General features: G+C 42.7%; 1 protein-coding gene and 1 long non-coding RNA gene across 3 annotated transcripts in view; one reads left to right on the forward strand and one right to left on the reverse strand.

The window, feature by feature from the left end:
- The window catches only part of SLC6A1 (solute carrier family 6 member 1), an 81675-nt gene extending 65080 nt beyond the window's left edge, over nt 1–16595 (forward strand). For both annotated transcript variants that reach the window (XM_083488994.1, XM_083488995.1), the window contains exons 11-15: nt 2261–2392; nt 9020–9122; nt 11967–12067; nt 14452–14619; nt 15776–16595. In XM_083488994.1, coding sequence (XP_083345120.1) covers nt 2261–2392; nt 9020–9122; nt 11967–12067; nt 14452–14619; nt 15776–15880 — 609 coding nt within the window. In that variant the 3' untranslated portion in view covers nt 15881–16595. The remainder of the gene's footprint in view (nt 1–2260; nt 2393–9019; nt 9123–11966; nt 12068–14451; nt 14620–15775) is intronic.
- Nucleotides 16235–18390, reverse strand: LOC310700121. The gene is made up of 2 exons (XR_014522437.1): nt 16643–18390; nt 16235–16604 (listed from the first exon to the last, which is right to left on the reverse strand). It is a non-coding gene; the product is annotated as an uncharacterized lncRNA (long non-coding RNA).
- Between the last annotated feature and the right edge of the window lie 3140 nt (nt 18391–21530).

Here is a 21530-nt window from a genome sequence, read left to right on the forward strand (position 1 = left end):
TGCCCAACATTGTGAAGGCTTGACCCCCATGTCCCCCATTTACTGTTTCCTCAGAGGACACATTCCTGGTTTGGCTACATCCCTTGAGTGCCCTGGGTTCTCTCCCCCAATGTCCTATGCAAGAAGGGAAGGTACTCACCACATCATCAGCATCAGTTCCATTGGTCTACAGAGTCCTCACTCCTCCCTATTAGTAGTTCAGGTACTGGGCCCATTACATGGATGTTCCCTCAAGCCAGGCTATTATTGACAAGGCAGCTTCTATACTAGTGGAAGCTCGGCTACCATCTTTGGGTCCACGACCAAGTGTTTCCACTTCTCCAGTTCACTCTGGAATAAGCTTTTGGAGGGGATGCCAGCGTGTTGTCAGGATGTCCATGTGCCAGCACCAGTGACAGACCACTTTACTTCTGCCTGGGCAATTCACAAAATGGAGCCCCTGTACCCTATTGCTACAGCTCCAAACAAACAAGATTTCCATGCTTTTATAGAGTATTAAAATAATTTAGAGTGCCATTTTGTTTACACAAGGCTGACATGAAGACCTTTATTAGCATTGAACCAATGAAGCCAGAGCTGTTGCATTTTGAATGGGGGAGGCCCAATTTCATTTAACAGACAGTTCAGCCATGAAATTCAATGGGTGGCCTTAGAGCTAACCTGCATCATTGAGGCAGAATATAAAATATAGAACTGTAAATCCCCTTTACTCACTAATTCACCAAACAAGGTAAAGGTAAAGGGACCCCTGACCATTAGGTCCAGTCGTGACCGACTCTGGGGTTGTGGAGCTCATCTCGCTTTACTGGCCAAGGGAGCCGGCGTACAGCTTCCAGGTCATGTGGCCAGCATGAATAAGCCACTTCTCACAAACCAGAGCAGCGCACGGAAACGCTGTTTACCTTCCCGCTGGAGCGGTACCTGTTTATCTACTTGCACTTTGACGTGCTTTCGAACTGCTAGGTTGGCAGGAGCAGGGACTGAGCAACGGGAATTCACCCGGTCACAGGGATTCGAACCACTGACCTTCTGATCAGCAAGCCCTAGGCTCTGTGGTTTAACCCACAGTGCCACCCGTGTAAACAAACACAGTGGAATGTATGTACATACATGTCAACAAACCTTATTTTCCATAGTGCACCTTACTTTAACTTTTGGTGAAAGTACATACACAGTACATTAGCAACAGCAATAGCTATTCCATAATGGGATGGAAATAATGAAGAGTCCTTATTCATGAAGCCTAAAGTTCTTTTATAAAAGAAAATCAGCAAAATTAATAATTCATTTTGAAGAAACTGCTGTTAATTTAATTGAGTCAAACATATCCTTAACTAAGTTTAGCTTTAGGCTACTGAAATATAAAAAGTAGCCTAATATTCCCCCCACATCAAAAAAAAAACACAAAAAACTAGGCCTGTGTGTAAGAGCTTTCGGGCTTTCTTATTTTAGTTTTCTTTAACTTCTTCAACTTCTTCATCTGTAGTATAATATGAAATAGTTCCACTCTACTGTCACAACACAGATACCACCAAAAATGGCTCCTTGTCTCATATTATCCTTAGTCAATCTATAGTATGTTAAAACATTTACCATTGTGTCTTAACACACTTCTCAGTGGCTGTCAGAAATGTACACACTCATAGCTTGAGGGGAGAATGTCATGTGCTTAGTAGTTCTTTTGGCAGGTCAGCAAAAGTAATATTTGCTTACTGGAAAAAAAAATGTTTACTATGGCCTTAAGAAGAAACTTATATATCACTTTAAGCATGTACAGGAGCTCTGCATGTGCATCAAAATGCACAAAGCGATCTAAGTCAGTTTGACTATCTATTATGTTTCTAAACTGAGGTCTAGAGTCTCAGCAGGAACAAGTTAGCTTAATTATGATTAGTCCAGACAACCTGTCCCACATTTTGCCAGATTTTAAAAAGCATGAGTTTCCTATTTTTAATTTCCGGTATATTTTAATAGGTTCAGAAATGTTACCCTATAAATAACCCACCTGTGCTTTAACATGATTGCAGAAGCTGCACCACAACTCATGAAATGAGTCAACATTAGTCTGATCAAAGTATATCAGAACTGGGCATATTGGTTTGCCCTGTTCCAGATGTATCTTGACTATTGATCTGCATCACAACAGAATAGTTTGGGAGAAGAGAAATCGGAGAAGAGATAGGATAAAGCTGGATGTTGCTTTATCTCAAATCTAATGTTGCTAGTTTGGTTTGTGTGTAACCTCTCATTCCACTTTCAGTTCTGTACTGTTGAAGGATTCATAACAGCACTAGTGGATGAATTTCCAAGACTGTTACGCAGTCGGAGAGAAATCTTTATTGCTGGTGTGTGTGTCGTTTCCTATCTGATAGGACTGTCGAATATTACTCAGGTAAATACTATATTGGGAACTTTTTATCTCTAATTTGCTGTGGTCACATTTTCTACTAAACAGAATTATGAAGTAAGAGTCCTCTGTGGATTGCCTGTTAATTTAAGAAGGTGGGGAGACAGGAGAGATTCAGCTTTTCCTAAACCTTCAAATGTCAATATCCTCTAAGGATTTGAGATTAGTATAATGCATATATAATATATAATACCTATATTTACTGGCATGTTGTCAGGCTTAATGCTACTCTTAAAATCTTCAGCTTGTTCTATTAAATTGATTTACAACCACTGAGGATTCCATCTGTTTTGGTAACTCTTAGAAACCCTTGGATAGAAAAAAACACATAAAGGGTTGGTTATCATCAGCCAATGACATTGCTGCATTCAGGAACAATATTTGATGTAGTATGGAATGTAAGTAACACCAAAAAGCCATGGCAACATTTAAAACCAATACACAAATGGTATATTTAAGGAATCTTTCTTTGTACAAGAGCAAGACATTGACGTATTTATTATTCCTTCCCTATCCTATTGTGAGTCTGCTTTGAATTACAGAATTGTAGAATTGCAACTAACCCAACCCCCTGCAATGCAGGAATCTCAATTAAAGCATCCCTGAGAGATGGTCACCCAACCTCTGCTTAAAAAGCTCCAAGGAAGGAGAGTCCACCACCTTACAAGGGAGTTCATTCCACTGTCAAACAGCTCTTACCATCAGAATATTCTTCCTGATGCTAAGTTGGAATCTCCTTTCTTGTAACTTGACTCCACTGGTTCAGGTCCTACCCTCTGGAACTGGAGAACATCTTCCATGTGACAGAACCTCGAGCTCAACTATTTACTCTTATCAATAAATATGGAATTATCCCTATACCACCTGTGAGGGTTTGATTAGCTGCTTGTGCGTGAAAACGTGCTCCCTCAGAGTTTGTGCGACCCCACAAACCTCCGTGTGTGACGGAGCTCCTCAGACATGTCTGCTCTAGTCACTAGTAGAGTCCGACAGTGGCTGTCTGCGGAAACGTTTCCAGCAAAGAAGTTCCTTAACGGAAACGCGTCTCCTGGACTCACGGCGTGACAGTTTCCTGCGAGGTGTGGGTCTCCCTATGGGAGACTCCGATACCTCCCCACTGTTCTCGCTGGAAGCCTCCCTGAGCCCTCCCTCCTGCTCGCATTCCCTCAGAGACCCACTCCTCCCCCTGCTGGTCCCTGCTTCAGCAGTTGAGTCTCTTTCATCCTGCCTGAGTCCCTCCACCACCTGATGCTCTGATGGCAGTTCCCTGACATCCATCTCCCCTCCAGGGCCCCCCTCACCCCCTCCCAATTCCTCCCCCCTGGGAGGTGAAGGGCTAAAACCCCGAAACGAATCTTCCTCATCTTCTGACGTCTCGAACAATTCTCTCCATCGATCGTCGTCCTGGCCAGCTGAATCCTCCTCCTCTTCAGAATCTGGGAACCCCTCCAACTCCTCTTCCTCGTCGGTGGTGGCAAAGTATTCCCTTCGGAACCTCGCTACAGGCTGAGGTTTACGTGGGAACCTCTGATGAAAAGTCTCTATTAAAACCTCGTCATTGACATCCTCTGCCCTAACCCAGGTGTTTTCCGACTCCGGTTCCCCTTCCCACATTACCAAATACTCTACTTGATCTCCCTTCCACCTGGAATCGAGGATCTCCGCTACATGGTAGCTGTGTTCCTTCTCCTCCATTGCTGGTCCCCTAGTGACCCTCCCCTCACTGTCTCCTCTATACGGTGACAGCAACGACCTGTGAAAAACTGGGTGCAGCTTCATGTGGTTCGGTAACCGGAGCCTGAAAGCCACTGGATTGACCTGCTGTATGACTTCAAACGGACCCAGCCTTTTGGGTCTTAATTTCTTACACCCTCCTTTGAATGGCAACCCTTGGGTTGACAGCCACACCTGGTCCCCCACCCTGATGCTTTCACCTTCCCTTCTGTTTTTGTCTGCCTGCCTCTTATATTCCTCCTTAGCCCTGTTTAAATTGAGTTGGAGCTGGCGATGGATCGCTTCCATTTCTTCCACGAACTGTTCTGCAGCTGGAACGCTCCAGTTCTCCCCCTCCCCCCCTGGGAAGGCTCTGGGATGGCACCCGTGATTAGCCAAAAAGGGGCTCATCCCCGTGGACACGTTCTCTGCATTGTTGTAGGCAAATTCTGCCAACGCCAACTTCTCCACCCAATCATTCTCTCTGTCATTAACATAACACCTCAAATATTGTTGGAGAACCCCATTTGCTCTTTCCGCCTGCCCGTTGGTTTCAGGATGACGGGCCGTCGAGAAATTAACCTCTACATGCAGTAAGCTCATGAGCTTCCTCCAGAACCTGGAAGTAAATTGTTTCCCTCGGTCTGAAACCACCCTCAAGGGGGCGCCATGCAACCTAAACACATTCTCTACAAACAATTTGGCGGTTTCTTCTGCTGTAACCGCATGTGAGCAGGCTATGAAGTGGGCCATTTTAGTTAACAGGTCTACTACAACCATGATGGCTGTTTTCCCTCTAGACCTTGGCAGATCAGTCATGAAATCTATTGCCACTGCTTCCCACGGTCTCTCAGGTGTGGGCAGTGGTTCTAATAAACCAGCCGGCGCCTGCCTCTCCCCCTTGGCTCTTTGGCATTGTTCACACCCTCTCACATACTCCCGCACATCTTCCCTGACCTTGGGCCACCAAAATTCCCTGGTAACCAGCCACATGGTTTTGTGTTGCCCAAAGTGCCCTGCTGTGGGGCTATCGTGCAGCTGCTTGAGTACCTTCTCCCTCAATTCCCCTTCAGGTATATATAACGCTCCCTTATAATACAATGCCCCATTTCTCTCCTCAAAACCACCGGATTTGTCTTCCTCCCCTCTGAGATCCCTGAGTTTCCCCTGGGCGTATGCATCCTGCACCGTACCCTCTACCAATTCCCTTTGCCCCACCAAAGTCGCCCCACACACCCAGCGGTCCTCTGGAATGATATGGGTTTCTTCGGGTGCTCCCTCCCCCTCCAAATATTCAGGTTTGCGTGAGAGAGCGTCCGCCCTAACATTCTCTGGGCCTGGCACATAACAAATCTCAAAGTTAAATTTGGAGAACTCTTGGGCCCATCTCAACTGCCTTTGGTTGAGCACTCGCGCCGTTCTCCAGTACTCTAGATTTTTATGGTCCGTGCACACCTGCACTTTATGTTGTGCACCAACTAGCAGATGCCTCCATCTCCGGAACGCCTCATGAATAGCAAGCAGTTCTCGGTCGTACACCGTGTAGTTCCTCTCGGATTTGTTCAGCTTCCGCGAGAAGAAGGCACACGGACGCCACTCTGACTCCTCCTTCCCCGGCTGCAGAAGAAGCACCGCCCCTATGGCTCTGTCAGATGCGTCTGTTTCAACCCTTAGCTTCTTTCGTAAATCCACATGCAGAAGTTGTTCTTCAGAGGCGAAGGCCCTTTTCAGTTCCTCAAACGCTCGCTCCGCCTCCGCCGTCCATACAAACTTCTTTTTACTGCTGAGACAGTCAGTGATGGGCGCCGTCAGATGGGCGAAGTTGCGGATGAACTTACGATAAAAGTTTCCAAACCCTAGGAACCTCTGCACATCCTTCTTGGTTTTGGGTGTTTTCCATTCCAGCACTGCCTGTACCTTGCCGGGATCCATGGCCAATCCCTTGTCTGACAGGCGGTACCCCAGGAATTCCACCTCCTTGGTATGGAACCGACACTTCTCCAGTTTGACCCACAGCCTGTTGGCTTGCAGTCTGCTCAACACTTCTCTGACGTCTCTCACATGTTGCTCCTCATTCTCAGAATACACCAACACATCATCTAGAAAGGCAACGCAATTCTTGTAGAGCAAAGGGCCCAGCACGTGGTTCATAAAAGATTGAAAACACGCGGAGCCTGCTTGTAATCCAAATGGCATAACGAGGTATTCAAACGCCCCCAAAGGGGTAAACATGGTGGTTTTCCATTCATCCCCTTTCCTTATGCGTATCAGGTTGTACGCCCCCCTTAGATCCAGCTTTGTGAAAATCTTTCCCTTCCTCACCCTGGTCAAAATATCATCAATTCTGGGCATAGGGAACGCCACCGGTTCAGTCACTGCATTCAGCCGCCTAAAATCACATACAAGTCTCGGCTTGTCCGCATTTTTTTTGTCCACAAAGAACACTGGGCTCCCCCCTGCTGCTTTGGACTCTCTGATGAAGCCTCTCTTCAGGTTCTTGTCAATGAACCCTCGCAACTCCTGCATTTCCCTGTCTGACATGGCATACAACTTGCCCACGGGAAGCTGTGCTCCTGGGAGTAAATTGATCTGACAATCAAAGGGTCTATGAGGTGGTAGTTGGTCAGCTTCCTTCTCGCTGAACACGTCGCTGAGATCTGCATACTGTGGTGGTACCTTCACCTTCCCCATTACTTCAGTCCCTGCTAGGGTGGCTTGGGCCCCTGCTGAACCCTTCTCCCCTTTGCAGTGTTCTAGGCAATGTGCTGAACCAAAGGACACCACTCTTTGATGCCAGCCAACCAGCGGATCATGTAGAGCTAGCCAGCTCATTCCCAAAATAATGGGAGCGCCTCCCAGGGTGGCCACATTAAACGCTATCAGTTCTGTGTGCCTTGCCACCCTCATTATCATTGGGGCAGTCTGCAAGCGGACTCCTCCTCCCAACAACTCCCTGCCATCAATCGTGGTCACCTGCAGGGGGTTGCTTAAAGGGATGGTCTGTATCTGGTGTTCAGCAGCAAACTCCTTGCTCATAAAATTGCAGGAGCTGCCTGAGTCCAATAGCGCCTTTATTTTTAGGGGGTGCCCATTCTGCAGCTCTAGCGACACTTCAATCACTAGAGCAGGTCGAGGAGCTTCTGGCACGGGCACTTTCACTGCTCTTTGGCCTGGCTGCAGTGCCCCAATTGTGGCAACCAGGCGTTGGCTTTTACCTGCTCCGCTCCCCCTTCTTCTCCCCCCTCAACAGCTCCCACCATCCCTTGCCATTCCTTCCTCTGGGGGCAGACTCTGGCAAAGTGGCCTGGCTGTTGGCAGAGATAGCATTTCCGGGGGCCCTTTCCCTCCTTCTTAGCTCCCTCGCTGGTTTTTGAAAATGCGCGCGCGCGCGCTGTTCCGATTTCCATCGGCTCTGCCGGCGGGAAAGCTGGCTCAGGAATGTCTGGAATGCGGAACTCCTTCCAACGTTCCCCTCTTCCTTCCCGCCTCTCCAAGGCTCTTGCCTCCTGCCGCGCTCCTATGGTCAGCGCAGATTTGGTCAGCTGATCCTGGGGCTCCGTGCCAGCTCGTCTTTCACCCCCGAAGAAAGACCTTCTTCAAATAGCATTTGAACGGGTGCCGCCGATAAATCCCAACTCAGTCTGTGAATCAGCATGGTAAACTCAGTCCAATATTCACGGACAGATCGACTTCCCTGCTTACAAGCCATTAGCTGTCTGCGCACCACCCCTTCCTCAATATCGCTGGAAAACATGATATCCATTGCACGAAAGAACTTCATTGTGTCCTTTAGTATGTCATTGTGCGTTGCCATTAGGGGTCGAACCCAGTCTCTAGCCCCTTTCTCAAGATGCCCAATTACAAAAGCAACTCGCGATTCCTCATCAGGGAACTCATCGAACTGCACATTAAGGGCATATTGCATCTCTGTCCTAAAAGCATGGTAGTCCTTGGGGTCCCCCCCAAATTTCTGCACCAATCCTGGTACCTTTCTGGGGAATTGCGTGGCTCTCCCCTTCTTGTCTGCATCCTGAGCCCTTCTCTCCTCCAACCTCGCCGTCTGCAGGGCCAGTTGAACCTCCAACGCTCGGCATCTATCTTCCAAGCTTGGACCAGCTCCAGCCCCTGCTCCTCCGGTTCCGGTTGGTTCGCTCATGATGCCTTCTCTTGCACAGGCAGCGTACAAAGACTGTCGGACTGCTGTGAGGGTTTGATTAGCTGCTTGTGCGTGAAAACGTGCTCCCTCAGAGTTTGTGCGACCCCACAAACCTCCGTGTGTGACGGAGCTCCTCAGACATGTCTGCTCTAGTCACTAGTAGAGTCCGACAGTGGCTGTCTGCGGAAACGTTTCCAGCAAAGAAGTTCCTTAACGGAAACGCGTCTCCTGGACTCACGGCGTGACAGTTTCCTGCGAGGTGTGGGTCTCCCTATGGGAGACTCCGATACCTCCCCACTGTTCTCGCTGGAAGCCTCCCTGAGCCCTCCCTCCTGCTCGCATTCCCTCAGAGACCCACTCCTCCCCCTGCTGGTCCCTGCTTCAGCAGTTGAGTCTCTTTCATCCTGCCTGAGTCCCTCCACCACCTGATGCTCTGATGGCAGTTCCCTGACACCACCCTTCATCTGTGGATCACAGGGCAGTTTACAAAATAAAAATATTACACACCAAATTTATTGATACTGATACATAGCTGGGCAATTCACTGATTATTTTCAGTTGTATGGTCCAAAGGTCACAGTTATCCAGGGTAAGTGATCAATGAATAGTTATAAACCTAGAGAATCTTTCCAAGTAATAAAAACAGAACTGAAATAGGAAAGTAAAGCTAATATAAAAGTTAAACAAAACAGGAAAGAAAATCTCAGAAGTGTGATGAACTTAACACATTTTATATATTGCAGGGTGGACTATATGTGTTCAAGCTTTTCGACTATTATTCTGCAAGTGGAATGAGTCTCTTGTTTCTTGTGTTCTTTGAGTGTATCTCCATATCCTGGTGCTACGGTATGTGATGCTATAGTATTTTGAAATTTATGAAAACAAGCCAAAAGAATGTAAAATTTTTGTAAAGCAGTCCCCAGATGAAACAAAGTAATAATTTGAAATGTTATGTGTACTTAAAACTGAAATTGTTTTCTATAATTGCCACATTTATCTTAACAAAGTAATGCCATACCTAGAGGTAATTTGAGGCCATCCGAACTGTTTAAGTGAGGGAGATATGCTAGCTCACCATATGTATATTGCACTTAGGTGGGAGGAGAGAATTGGGGTTGTTTGATAGCATGTTAACATTTTCAACTGGAATTTAAGCATTTTTAGAAAAAGTAAGTAAGAACTGTAAGAACTCTAGCACTCGTCAAAGTACTACCATTCATATACGGTGCTATGGAAGAACTTTTCCTTGATTTGTTTTGTTTTAAACGTTTTATGAGCACTGCATTGCTTATGAAAAGCAGTATCACTTTATAAATGTACAAATAAATGTACAAATCCTTGAAAACACTTAAAATATCAACAAAATGATGGCTTGTCATTTGTGATGTTTCTGGCACTATCCAATAGGTGCTTAAAATATCAATGTAAGTACATTCCTCATGGTATTTCCAATCTCCATAGATGTGCTAGCTGGCAGAAGGCTTTAGAAAAGTTTACATCACATAATGCAGTCAGGAAATTTCCATGCCTAGAAAGGGTATGTTGCATTTGCAAAGTAAAGGAAGGATTGGACCCTGATTAAAAATCAAGACACGAGGCTTTGACCAGCAAGGCTCTCGGAGAAAAGTGCGCAAACCACACCCCTCGCCAGGCCATTTTATTAGCAAAAGAATCTTTTACACAGTGCTCGTAAGAACCAATCATATTTCCTCTGAGCATTTCCTCAAACCCCACGTGGGGAAAAAGTTACACTACAACACTAATTAGCATGCATATATTTTGGGGTAAATATGTTGAGAACTACAAAGAGGTAGTAAATAACTTGAGAACTACAAAGGTGTGGTAAATAAGTTGAGAACTACAAAGGGGTGCATCTGGCAACCCTAGAGCTGAGAAATAAACATGATAAGAAGGATGGCCAGAAAGCAGTGGCGTAGCGTGGGGGGTGCAGGGGGGGCCAGTCGCACCGGGTGCAACATCTGGGGGTTAGGGTTAGGGGGCGCAAATCCACGGGTTAGGAGGCGCAAATTACTTGCCTTGCCCCGGGTGCTGACAACCCACGCTACGCCACTGCCAGAAAGACCAGATCACTACCACCTTCATGTGAGATCTGTTTCCTGGCTCCAAGATTAACATCCTAAGATTAATATACATTAGAGAGCTACTTCAAATAAGCTTGCTCACTATCTTTATGGCCCAGGATGCCTGCCGGGCGAAGCAACTGCTGTGTACGTGACTTCAGGCAAGGAGAAATGGACAGTAGAGGCAAAAGGGCATGGAAAGGGCATGAATGTAGAATCTTATGGGATTTAATCAGAAATTATCGTCAATATATCAAACCCAGTCAACACAATGTCTTCATCGTGGACACGATGGCTTGATGTATATTTTATAATTCCTCATGGTAATCCCATCTGATCCCTACAGGGTATAAGGCCTAGAAAAAGACCAATAGAGTGAAATCATAGGCACAAAACATTTAGTGAAGATTAGATTCCCATTTTACCATTATTTTGCGGATCAGAAATGTTTCACCTATGCAAAGGGGGGGGGGAGGAATAAGTTTCTATCCAGGAAGTTAACAGAATTTGAAGATGCAATCAAACTACCAACGAAAAATACATTTTCCAGATTATAAATGAATAACATAATACCTATATATTTAGGATGAACTAGAACCATGGTTGCAGTCCTGTACACGAAACACTTAAATCCTATTAATGCAGCTTAGCTGTGCACACAAATTGCAACCCAAATAATAATAATGGATTGCTTAGTAGACTACAAAGAGGCAATATATTAGTCGAGATTCTATGGGATGCCCCTCAGATCCGGAGTTCCTATACACACGTATTGCAGCTCCCTAACTTAATGCTTTCAAATGAGCTTTTTCACACTAACCCTATAAGACCTTAATAAATCTCTTACATTTTAATGACTCTTTTGTTGACTTCTCTGATTTATTCTCTTCTTTGTTGAAGCATCTTACTGTAGATTATCGATTATATAAATCTAAGCATAAATTACTTCAACTTCACATGCTAGAATCTAGGCTTTTCCCTTAGGGGATTGCCATTTTCCTTCCTCTGTGCATTGTTTCTGCACAAGGAATGCAAATCTGGTAACAGTGCCTACTGCTAATGGTCCTGTTCCTGGGAAGTTACATTTCCCTGCACTCAACCCATAATGTTGAAAGAGCTTTCTCATGATGTGTGGTGTAGTGGTTAAGAGCGGTGGACTTGTAATCTGGTGAACCGAGTTCGCTTCCCACACAGAGTGTTTGTTGTGGGGGAGGAAGGGAAAGGAGAATGTGAGCCGCTTTGAGACTCCTGAAGGGGAGTGAAAGGCGGGATATCAAATCCAAACTTTTCTTCTTCTTGTAACCAGAACTAATGATGTATTGGCTGTTGTTTGGATTGTTGTTCATTTCCTCCCTTCCCCGTAGGCTGTGGGCTCCATTTTTCCAGCACTAAAACCTCCCCCACTCGGGTCTGATTATTTCCCTGCAGCTAGGCTAGTCCCTGGCTTCAAGGCCTTTTTGGAGCCACCAGTTCTGTAGAATCCAACACTGGCTTGTTAATGGGTTTGGTAGGTTATCTGGCAAGACTCTCTGATATATTTAAAAGCTTTTCTCTCTACTACCCATTCATTATTGGTTTCAACCAACTAACAATTTGTTTGTTTGTTTAGGTGTGAACAGATTTTACGACAATATCCAGGAGATGGTTGGCTATAGGCCCTGCATCTGGTGGAAGCTCTGCTGGTCTTTCTTTACTCCAATCATTGTGGCAGTAAGAAACAAAAATGTTAAAGATGTTAAATGCAATTAATGCAAGTCTACATTTTTTTTAAAGTTGAAATGAGCACAAATAATCAAGAATGCACAGTGATAAGGATGTCCAGTAAGGCTCTAAAACGCTGCAACTACACTTGGCCGTTTGATCATGCACACACACATTTGTGCTTTATTTTGATATAATAATGTACAATAATTTATAGAACTTACAATTCAAGCAAAATATTCACAAACTTTTTAAAAGACTACAATGCAAGCTGTGTTTTCTTCTGTTCTCTAAATACTTTGGTCTACTTCCATGCCTTCTGGAGAAATAGTAACTAAAATAATTTTAATTAAAGTATACTTAATGAAATTCTAATCTTCCAATAGTTAATGGAAGGACCATAACAACTGCTGACTCACCTCGAGACACATTATTTTAGAGAATCCAGTGTTTATTTTTAGTGCACAGGTGATGATAATCTAATATAAAAGCTGCCATCTTCTATTTTCTTCTTTCCAAAAACTTTCTACTTTTGTCTTTCTTAGCTGATTCCACTAGCAAAAATAGCTTTGGGCTATTTCTAGCAAAGGGCTAGAGCAATGGTCATAGTGGTGAATGCACATATCATTTTATGATACTGAGAAGCAAAAAGAAAACCACGTAAAGCAGGTTCAAACCTCAGTATAAATATTTGTTTTATTCTGTATATGAAAAATAAAATGTTTGAAAGGAGAAGCAACATAAGAAAATTAAAAATCTATGAAACTGTATGATTTCAAAATTTATAAATATATATGGTTCAAAATATCCTTTTGTATATCAAAATGCATGTCACACTGTTTAGGGCTTTTGCCAATTCAATTACAAGACAGGTCAGATGATTTAACATGCAGTTAGAGTTTACGAGCCAAATCTTGCAGGGCTCTTGGAAACAGACGCAAGAAGTTGGGGGCCTATGAGGAATCATAGTGTTATAGGAATAAATTAATGAGAAATGCTCGCATCCCCATCTCACAATACTAGGATACCAATAAGCTCTAGGCTGGCTTCCATAAACATCCAGTCCTGAACCAGCATTTTGGAACTATTGCATTAGCACATAACACTCACATTGCCACAGAATTAAGCAAGGAATAATAAAAAACACAAATACAAATTAGCTCGCAGAACTTTGGAGGAAAGAAAGGAAAAATGACACCATCTTCAATCATTCTTCTGAAGCCTTCCTCTGTTGCTATATAACACTAAAGGGCTATGCATCCAGCAGATGGGGAAATGTCTTTTAGAAAAAGGGGAAAGGAAGGTTGTTCTTTCTTCCCACCTGAAAACTCCATACACAGTGGAGAGAAAGGAGATTTTCAACTTCATGTTGGACATCTCGCTCACCTTAATCACCACTGCTAAGAACCCCACCTTTAAGATTCTTTAAACCTCTAGGAGCTTAAGCAAGCCTGTCTCCTCCCTACCCCCTGCTCCAATTTCCTCCACAACCCTTTGAACTGTCGCCAACATGTTGTGGCTCCTGGTGGGCAGGATGGATACTGAATCTTTGCATTGCATTGTTTTGTACAAAAGTTGTGCATTCCAGAGAATCTCCTGAGTATGCAGAAATTACTCCTTTGTCTATGAGGGGCAAATTCAGTATAATTCCTATAAATCTTATATCCGATGAGGGGGAACTAACTAAATGTCTGAAAATACCTAATACCCATAGTGTTACATAGTAATACCCATAGTGGCTCTCTCCAGGTGCACGTCATCCCTATCTCAGAGCATTGTGAGATTCCAGGGTTCTTTTGGAAATGAGGCACAGCGGAGACTGTGTTGTCTTTATGAGATATGGTTTATTTACACAGATATACAACCTGAGCCTGCAATGGAGGGGTTCACAGCATTAACACCCCGAAAGGGTCTTGTTTCTCCCGTAGCCGCAGCCTTGGGCTCAAATAGACATCAAACATGTTCTGACTGTCTCTCCAGCTCACTTCTTTTTCTCCCAGCTTCTGGCTTACATAACTCAACTCTCTACTGTGGCCTTTTGTCTTTCAAACTAGCTGCAAGCTGGGTGAGGGGTCCGACCCATTTGCCCCTTTCCTTTGTATCCCTTAATGGCTCATTGGCCAGGCTATCACCTCAGTGGCTTATATTTTAACACTTGCTGGATCCAGGGCTTAGAGGGGTCTTTGTATACAATCTACTTCCCCACCCTCACCCCAAACTCTTAACAGTACCATCAAAAATTGCATAGGTAAAATGGAAGATGTCTGGAATTTTAAAAAGGAAAATAACTTTTCACTTTAATTTTCCTATGCAGGCAAAGAACTAGCTGCAAAAGCAGCAGCAGCAACTACAACAAACCATAGCTGACTTTTTAAATGCTTTTACTTCCCCAGGGTGTGTTTATCTTCAGTGCCGTGCAAATGACTCCTCTCACTTTGGGTGATTACGTATTCCCGCCATGGGGCCAAGGTGTTGGCTGGTTTATGGCTCTATCATCCATGGTGCTGATTCCAGGCTACATGGCATACATGTTCCTTACATTAAAAGGCTCCTTGAAACAGGTAAATTATGTCTTTAGAACTGTGCCTACACTTGGCAAGATGCCAGTTTCAGAAAGCACAATCTGCTGTTGCGTTCTTACTTACAATATCAAAGTATACCTCTCTGCTACAGTAAATTATCCCTGGGTCAGTCTTTTCTTACAATTTGTCCAAATGTAAATCAGTAGCAATGGCACATATCTCTATATCTACTATATATCAATATGATAGTGAGCCCCTAGAGAACTTCCTAGCTGAAGGGTGGACTATAAAGCATTTAAATGAAATAAAGACAGGCAGCTAAGGTTCCAGAATATTGGAGCATAGGAAGGCCTCTCTGCACCAGTTGCCATTAAAAAATGTGACAGGATTACTCAGGTTCTCACCTTCCTTTCTCCTTTCCAAGTAAAAACATGGCTAAATGATTTTCCCACTTTGTGACTGTAAAGATGAGTTCTAGCTGTATGAGTGGGCTTCTCAGTTTCCTCTGCCAACTTCCACAATCTCTGGTCACTGGTTATGCTGCTTAGAACTAATGTCAGCGAAGACCCCAGCCCAGCAGGCTTCACCAACATCTCAGCTCAAATCTTTGTAGAGAATCTCAGCTGTTACACAGTGCATCAACTGAGAACGGCCACTTACTCAGTCTCTGGGTGGTGGCCCATTGTGGAAGGATCTCGGCTCCATGGAGAAAAGGGCCTCTCCATCATAGCCTGGCCTGTTGGGGAATTTCCCCAGCTGGCCGCAAAGGAGGGTGGGATAGCTCACCATGCACTGGAATTCAAATTGGCCAATCATTGGCCCAAGGGGGCAGTGCTTGGGTGATGGACCAGAATGAAGTAATAAAGTAGGCTGTCTGCTTTATCTCAGTTGTTACACAGTGCATAGACTGATAATAGGACAAACATTTTGATTAGGCAGGATTCACTGCTAGTTTACTATTTACTGATCTAAAAATGGTGTTATTGTCCCAAAAATTATTGATACCATACATTGGAAAGTCGTTCAGGAACTGTGGCCTCCTTCCCTCCTTCCTTCCTATTGCACCTTTCATGAATGATAACTACAGAACTGGAATATAAATTTAATGTAAGGGAAGCCATTCAGATTAAGAACAATGAAATGACTCTCTCTCTCTCTCTCTCTCTCTCTCTCTCTCTCTCTCTCTCTACTGTAGCGAATCCAGGTAATGATTCAGCCAAGTGAAGACATTACTCATCCTGAAAACGGACCTGAACAAGCCCAGCAGAGCAACTCTGCAAACAAAGAAGCATATATATAGTCTGGGTCATTGAAATGATACAAAGCTTCCTTTAGGGGGGCAAAAAAAAAGAAAAGAAAAACCATACACAAATGAAACATGGTTGAATATGACCACAAATTTATGTCTGAGAATAAAATTACCTACCTCTAGTGGCACAAAAGACCATCACCACTATAAGGGAAGCAATGTGGATACGATCAAACCATTTTGTGGGCTTAGTTGTTGACAATGTTTTGTGTTTCCTGGCAATCCATAGACTGTTAACATTTTTATTCTCTTTCAGTAAGAGCTGGATATCTTTGGGAATTTATAAAGACATGTAGGCCATTTTTAATCTACCTTTTAACACAACAATTTGAAGTTTTGTGCAGCTGATTTTTATTAATATATTTCATACTGTTTGAATCCCAAGACTGTTATTTCTGAGAACAGTTAAAACAGAAAGCTGTTTTGTATTCACCAGCAAAGTATTTTTTACCAAGAAAATTTACCAGTGAAAATACTGCCCTTAAAAATGTTGACCAACTTTATTCTGGAGTTGGTTTTTCTAATTTTCGTGGAAATCTTCTGATATACTACAATATACTGAATCATTCATATACAAATGCCATTAACAAGCTATTTTGGGATATACAGTACAGACTAAATTGCACCACTCCCACAACCCAACCTATTGAGATGCCAACATTTAATGTATTATTTTATAGCAATATATCTTTTAGAATATTTTCCATGTCAGCATCTTTCAAAGTACTGGGGTGGTTTTTTAAACAAAAAAACAAAAAGCCAGCCGCACAAGTGATAATATGACTACATACTTCAAACTGTGAAGAGTCCCTCCCAAAGGCTGCCATATTTAAAGCTGTACACTTTATCTTTCATTTAATCCAGGTTGTGCTTCACTTTTAAGTTGTGTCATTGGCAGGTATAGCACTTTCCCACAAATAGAGAACCAAACAAATAGCTTCTACATCGAGATGCTCCCCGCAGAATATAATTTAGGGCTTTAAAATTAGCACTGCTCTAGTCAGTCTGTTGAAGGTCTTATCAACAATAGAGGTTTTTGACTAGCAAGCATATTATAAAGCACTTTGAAGAAAGAATTTTATTTTTATGGTTTTATTTAGGTATGTATTTTTCATGGGAAAGATGGAGAAGTGAGGGAACGGTCTTGCCATAAACAGCTCCATTCTAGGCTATCGCTTGCATTTTCCACACAGGCACCTAAAGCTAATGAATTTCTTCCTGGGTGGAAAATGGCAAGACTCAAGAGTCCATAAAGGCAACTCTTGTTTGGCAGCTATGAGACAGAAAGTGAGAATCGTAAGAAAAGTGGTATGTGATGTTTGATTCTAAATGACTGTGACAGAACTGTGCAATGAAACATGCTTTTCAGCGAAACCTTGTGCAACGTACAATGTTAGATAGCACACACTTTATGTAGAACTACTATGTGAACAACATGTTAACTGTGAATGTTGGTTTTTTTGTTGTTTTTGTCTGAAGGTGACAAACATATGTTCTTGCAATAAGGTATTATTCTCAGAATGTCAAGCACATTATTGTAGAAAATATATATATACATATATTTCAACTTAACAAATAAAAAAACTCATAAAAAGAGTATTGTTTAGTAGGTTCTAAACCGTTTCATACAGTAGATCAACTGTAAAATATTCAGATATCTATGATACATGCTGAATATCTATAGATGAACTCACAAATAAATCCAAATGTCTTGTAGATTTTCAGGGTTTAGGGGGGGAAAGAAAAGAAAACATGTCATACTTCACTTGCTTCATATACATTATAACTGTGAATTTCATTAGACTTAAGATACAAAATTCAGACTTTCTCTTTATTGTTTATGTAACCAAGTCCCATGTTGTTCTAAGAAAAATGCAGTATTCAATGTTTGATTGTAAAACAATTATGGCAGATGTTTGACAGATTTGCTCTTTAGCAGAATCCTGTACAAACGTATCATATATAGCACAAAAATAGTGTCGTAGAACTACTGTGTGTAAGCTGTGAATAGCTGTATCTTTTTGTAGTATTTGCCCTTAAAAAAGAAAGAATATATGATCATATATGCTTTTTGCAATAATTAATTATTCTCTAAACACCAAGCAAATTTATCTCTATATAAAAATATATATGTAATATATACATATTCTAAAATATATATAGAGCCTGTTTTAAAAAGAGAGAGTACAGTATAATTTAGAAAACTGCAATGTTCTATGGACCAAATGTAAAATATTTATAAAGATGCATTTTAAATGTCTATAAATGGTGTCCTAACTAAAGCACGGTTGTTATGTAACTTTCCAAGAGCTTAGAAAAAAGAATAAAAGTTATATTATACATTCTATGAAGTGGCTTTAACTTAATTCTTTAAGCAGAAGATTTTGAATGACTCTTACGAAACAATTTTCAGTATTTGAGAGATCTCTATCACCCAGTTTAGGCATCATATTCCCATTCCCACAATCCATGGTTTTTTGGACTTGGAAATGTATGACCAGTTACACATTCCCTACCCCTTATCCCTTCTCTTATCAAGTTTCCTTTAGAGGAAACTTCCTGGTTTGTCAAATCACAGTTTCTCCATTGCATCTAAAACCCAAGGCTGGGTCAAATCCCACCTCCACCCCTGCCATTCACAATCCTCATACCACTATTCTTATCCCTCCATGATCAGCAGCACTGTCACCTCCTTGGTCACACTGCCCCTAATTGGCCTCATGCACTGCCTCCTTAGTAAATACATAGGACACCAGCAACAAGACTCATTGGCAGCTAGGAGGAAAGAAGTAAGGAAGTGGTTTATGGGAACTAGAATGGGACTGGGCTATATTCTAGACATTGATACATATTTTTTTTTAAAAAAAAATGGGAATTAGCATATTTGAGCCAAATCTTTGCTTTCAGGGGCTTGCAACCTTAAATTAGTGAGTTATCTCTAAGCTGCTGCTCTTTCTCAAGAGAGAAGAAACAGAGTCCCAAGTCTTCAGTTCTGGATTCAGTGCCAATCAATGCATCTCTATCTGCAAGCATGAATTTACAAATGCAGCCAAGTATGCATACTCTAATCAGCACAGGAGATATATAGATACACACACACACACTTACTTTTCCCACTTTATATAGATACATCATTTGTCACTAGTTCAGAACTATTAATCATTAATGCTTTGAAGCACTGAATTTACATTACAGATGCAAATATAATTCAGTGTAATCTGAAAACTGCTTGTTAATTTTTTCACATTGTGCTTGCAGCCAACTATAAATATATCTCATACATGCTTGTAATATATTTTATAATATGTATTAATCAGTTCAAAACCTACATAAATTATTGTGAAATAGAACGTTGATATTCCACTAAAGGAGGAATAATGATTTCTGCCAGCAAGCCTTATCTCAATGACGGTGGTGAGCAGAATCTAACCTTGGCTTGACATTTTAAGAGTTTTTTTCTTCCTGAGAAGAGCAAAGTTAGGTTCATTTATTTTGAAATTTTCTCTTTTTAGAATGTGATTTCCTTCTGCACGAAGATCCTCTTGCTAAATCATGTTCCCTGCATGCAAAAGGGTGCTGCTGCATGTTAGATCTCTGCATCCAGAATCTAAGTATACATGCATGCTGTCAGAAAATAATGTTGGCACAATCATCCTTGGCACCGGTCACCTTTCAGGGAAGCAGGAGTGTATTCAGACTCTACTTCCCCTCTTCCTTGTCCTTCCAGCAGCTGATGGTTGGAACATAGGATTGTTAATTAAAAACAATTAAAACATTCCAAAATTTAAAACCTACAAGCAGCTAAAAACACATCAGCATTCTACATGTCTGGGTAGGCTTCTCTAACAAAAAATATTTGTAGCAGCCACCAAAAAGAGTACAGTAAAGATGGCTGCCTGATGTCAGGAGCAGAGCTGGATACTGCCTAATCAGCCTTTCTCAACCTTGGGTCCCCAGACGTTATTGGACTACAACTCCCATAACCCCTGACCACTTGTCTTGCTAGCTAGGGATGATGGGAGTTGTAGTCCAACAACATCTGGGGACCCAAGGTCAAGAAAGGCTGGCTAATGCCAACACCATTTGTAAATAAATGTGAAAATGCCACATGTATCACAGAAGCTGAAAACAATGTTGTGCTTAGTGTCTGTGGAAGGAGCAAAATCAGCAGGGTGAGCCAGGCCAGATCTGGTCTCTCACCTTGTGTTGCTTCATTTATCCTACTGCTTCCAAAGTTTCCCATTCAAAACTTTCTAAACCTACCGCTACCTACTAACAGTTTTTATGTGTCTGGAACACATCAACATTGACTAGGTTGGAGCTAAGAAAGAGAATGACTGTGTTAGGATTGTGGTTTGTATACATTTTCTGCTTCCTTAGACAATACTCTTGCCCACTCAGCACACTGCCTCAGACAAGAGATGGGTTGTTTTAATCTTACTCTTCCAGTCTTTCTGCTGAGATCATCATCTGTCTGTGTACTCACGCTCTGCAAAACAGTAGGTGGCCATGTCACTACATTTAATTTTCTTTCCGTTTGGCAACAGCAACTCAGCAACAAAAGTAAGCCAAGATAAGTTGGTGGCAAGCTTTTTTCAGCGCAGACAGCAGGATGGTGGTGGCCAATGCAAATTCAGTCTTCACATTGTCATATCCATTCCCTGGCTGGTGAGTGGATAAAATAGTGCAGGCATAGGCAAACTCGGCCCTTCAGGTGTTTTGAGACTATAATTTTCATCATCCCTGACCACTGGTCCTGTTAGCTAGGGATGATGGGAGTTGTAGTCCCAAAACATCTGGAGGGCCGAGTTTGCCTATGCCTGGAGTAGTGGTTAGAGAAGTCAGTGGGCCCTTGGATTCAACTACCAGTATTATTTAATGATGGTTGAATGCTATTATGCTTCAGTGAAGCATGACCAAGAAAACAAAGTGTAGATGAATTAGAGCTAGTTAACACTATGATATTTCATATTTTTCTGGAGAACTGTCCTCCCTGTCTTGGAGATATCCCGATAGCAAATGGATGAGAAAACACAAAGAGGGTCACCTCTTCCCTGTGGAAGTGGGAGATATCCCTGAAGGAATGTATGTTCTCACTTATGTGGAACGTTAGTGGAGCTACTTGAGCCTTAATTCCAATATAATGATGACTCAAGAGGAGGGACAACACAGAAACCTCTAGGAGTGATGAAATTATTTCTGCCTTCAGTTGAATGGGAGCATAACAATATACCCACTTGGTGGTGTCCTAGTGTCCACTATAGAAAGCCTCTATGCATTGTGCTTCTGGTGCCCAGGGTACTTTCTCTCTACAGCCAATACTTTACAGCCTTCGACAACTTTCTCTGAGTTTGGCACCCAGTGCTGTACGGGTTTTTGGAAAGATCCTATGGTGGACCAACCCATTGGATCCACATTTGAAGTAGAACTTTGCAACCAATGTCCATGCAACTGGTTGCTGTTGACATCTGTCTGTCTAGAGTGTGCCTCCGGGGTGAAGCCAAACTGCTGTGTCAGCAGCACCAAAGCAGTGATCTCTTCAGAGTGCAAGCCTGGGAAGGATGTATGGAGGTCCTGGGCTGCCCAGACAAGACTCCCCTCTTGGCCTCACTGATGTGGTCCAAGCGAAAGCAGAGCAACA

This window comes from Podarcis liolepis (genome assembly GCF_965112155.1).
Source record: "Podarcis liolepis genome assembly, chromosome: 2".
NCBI classification, from domain to species: Eukaryota; Metazoa; Chordata; class Lepidosauria; order Squamata; family Lacertidae; genus Podarcis; species Podarcis liolepis.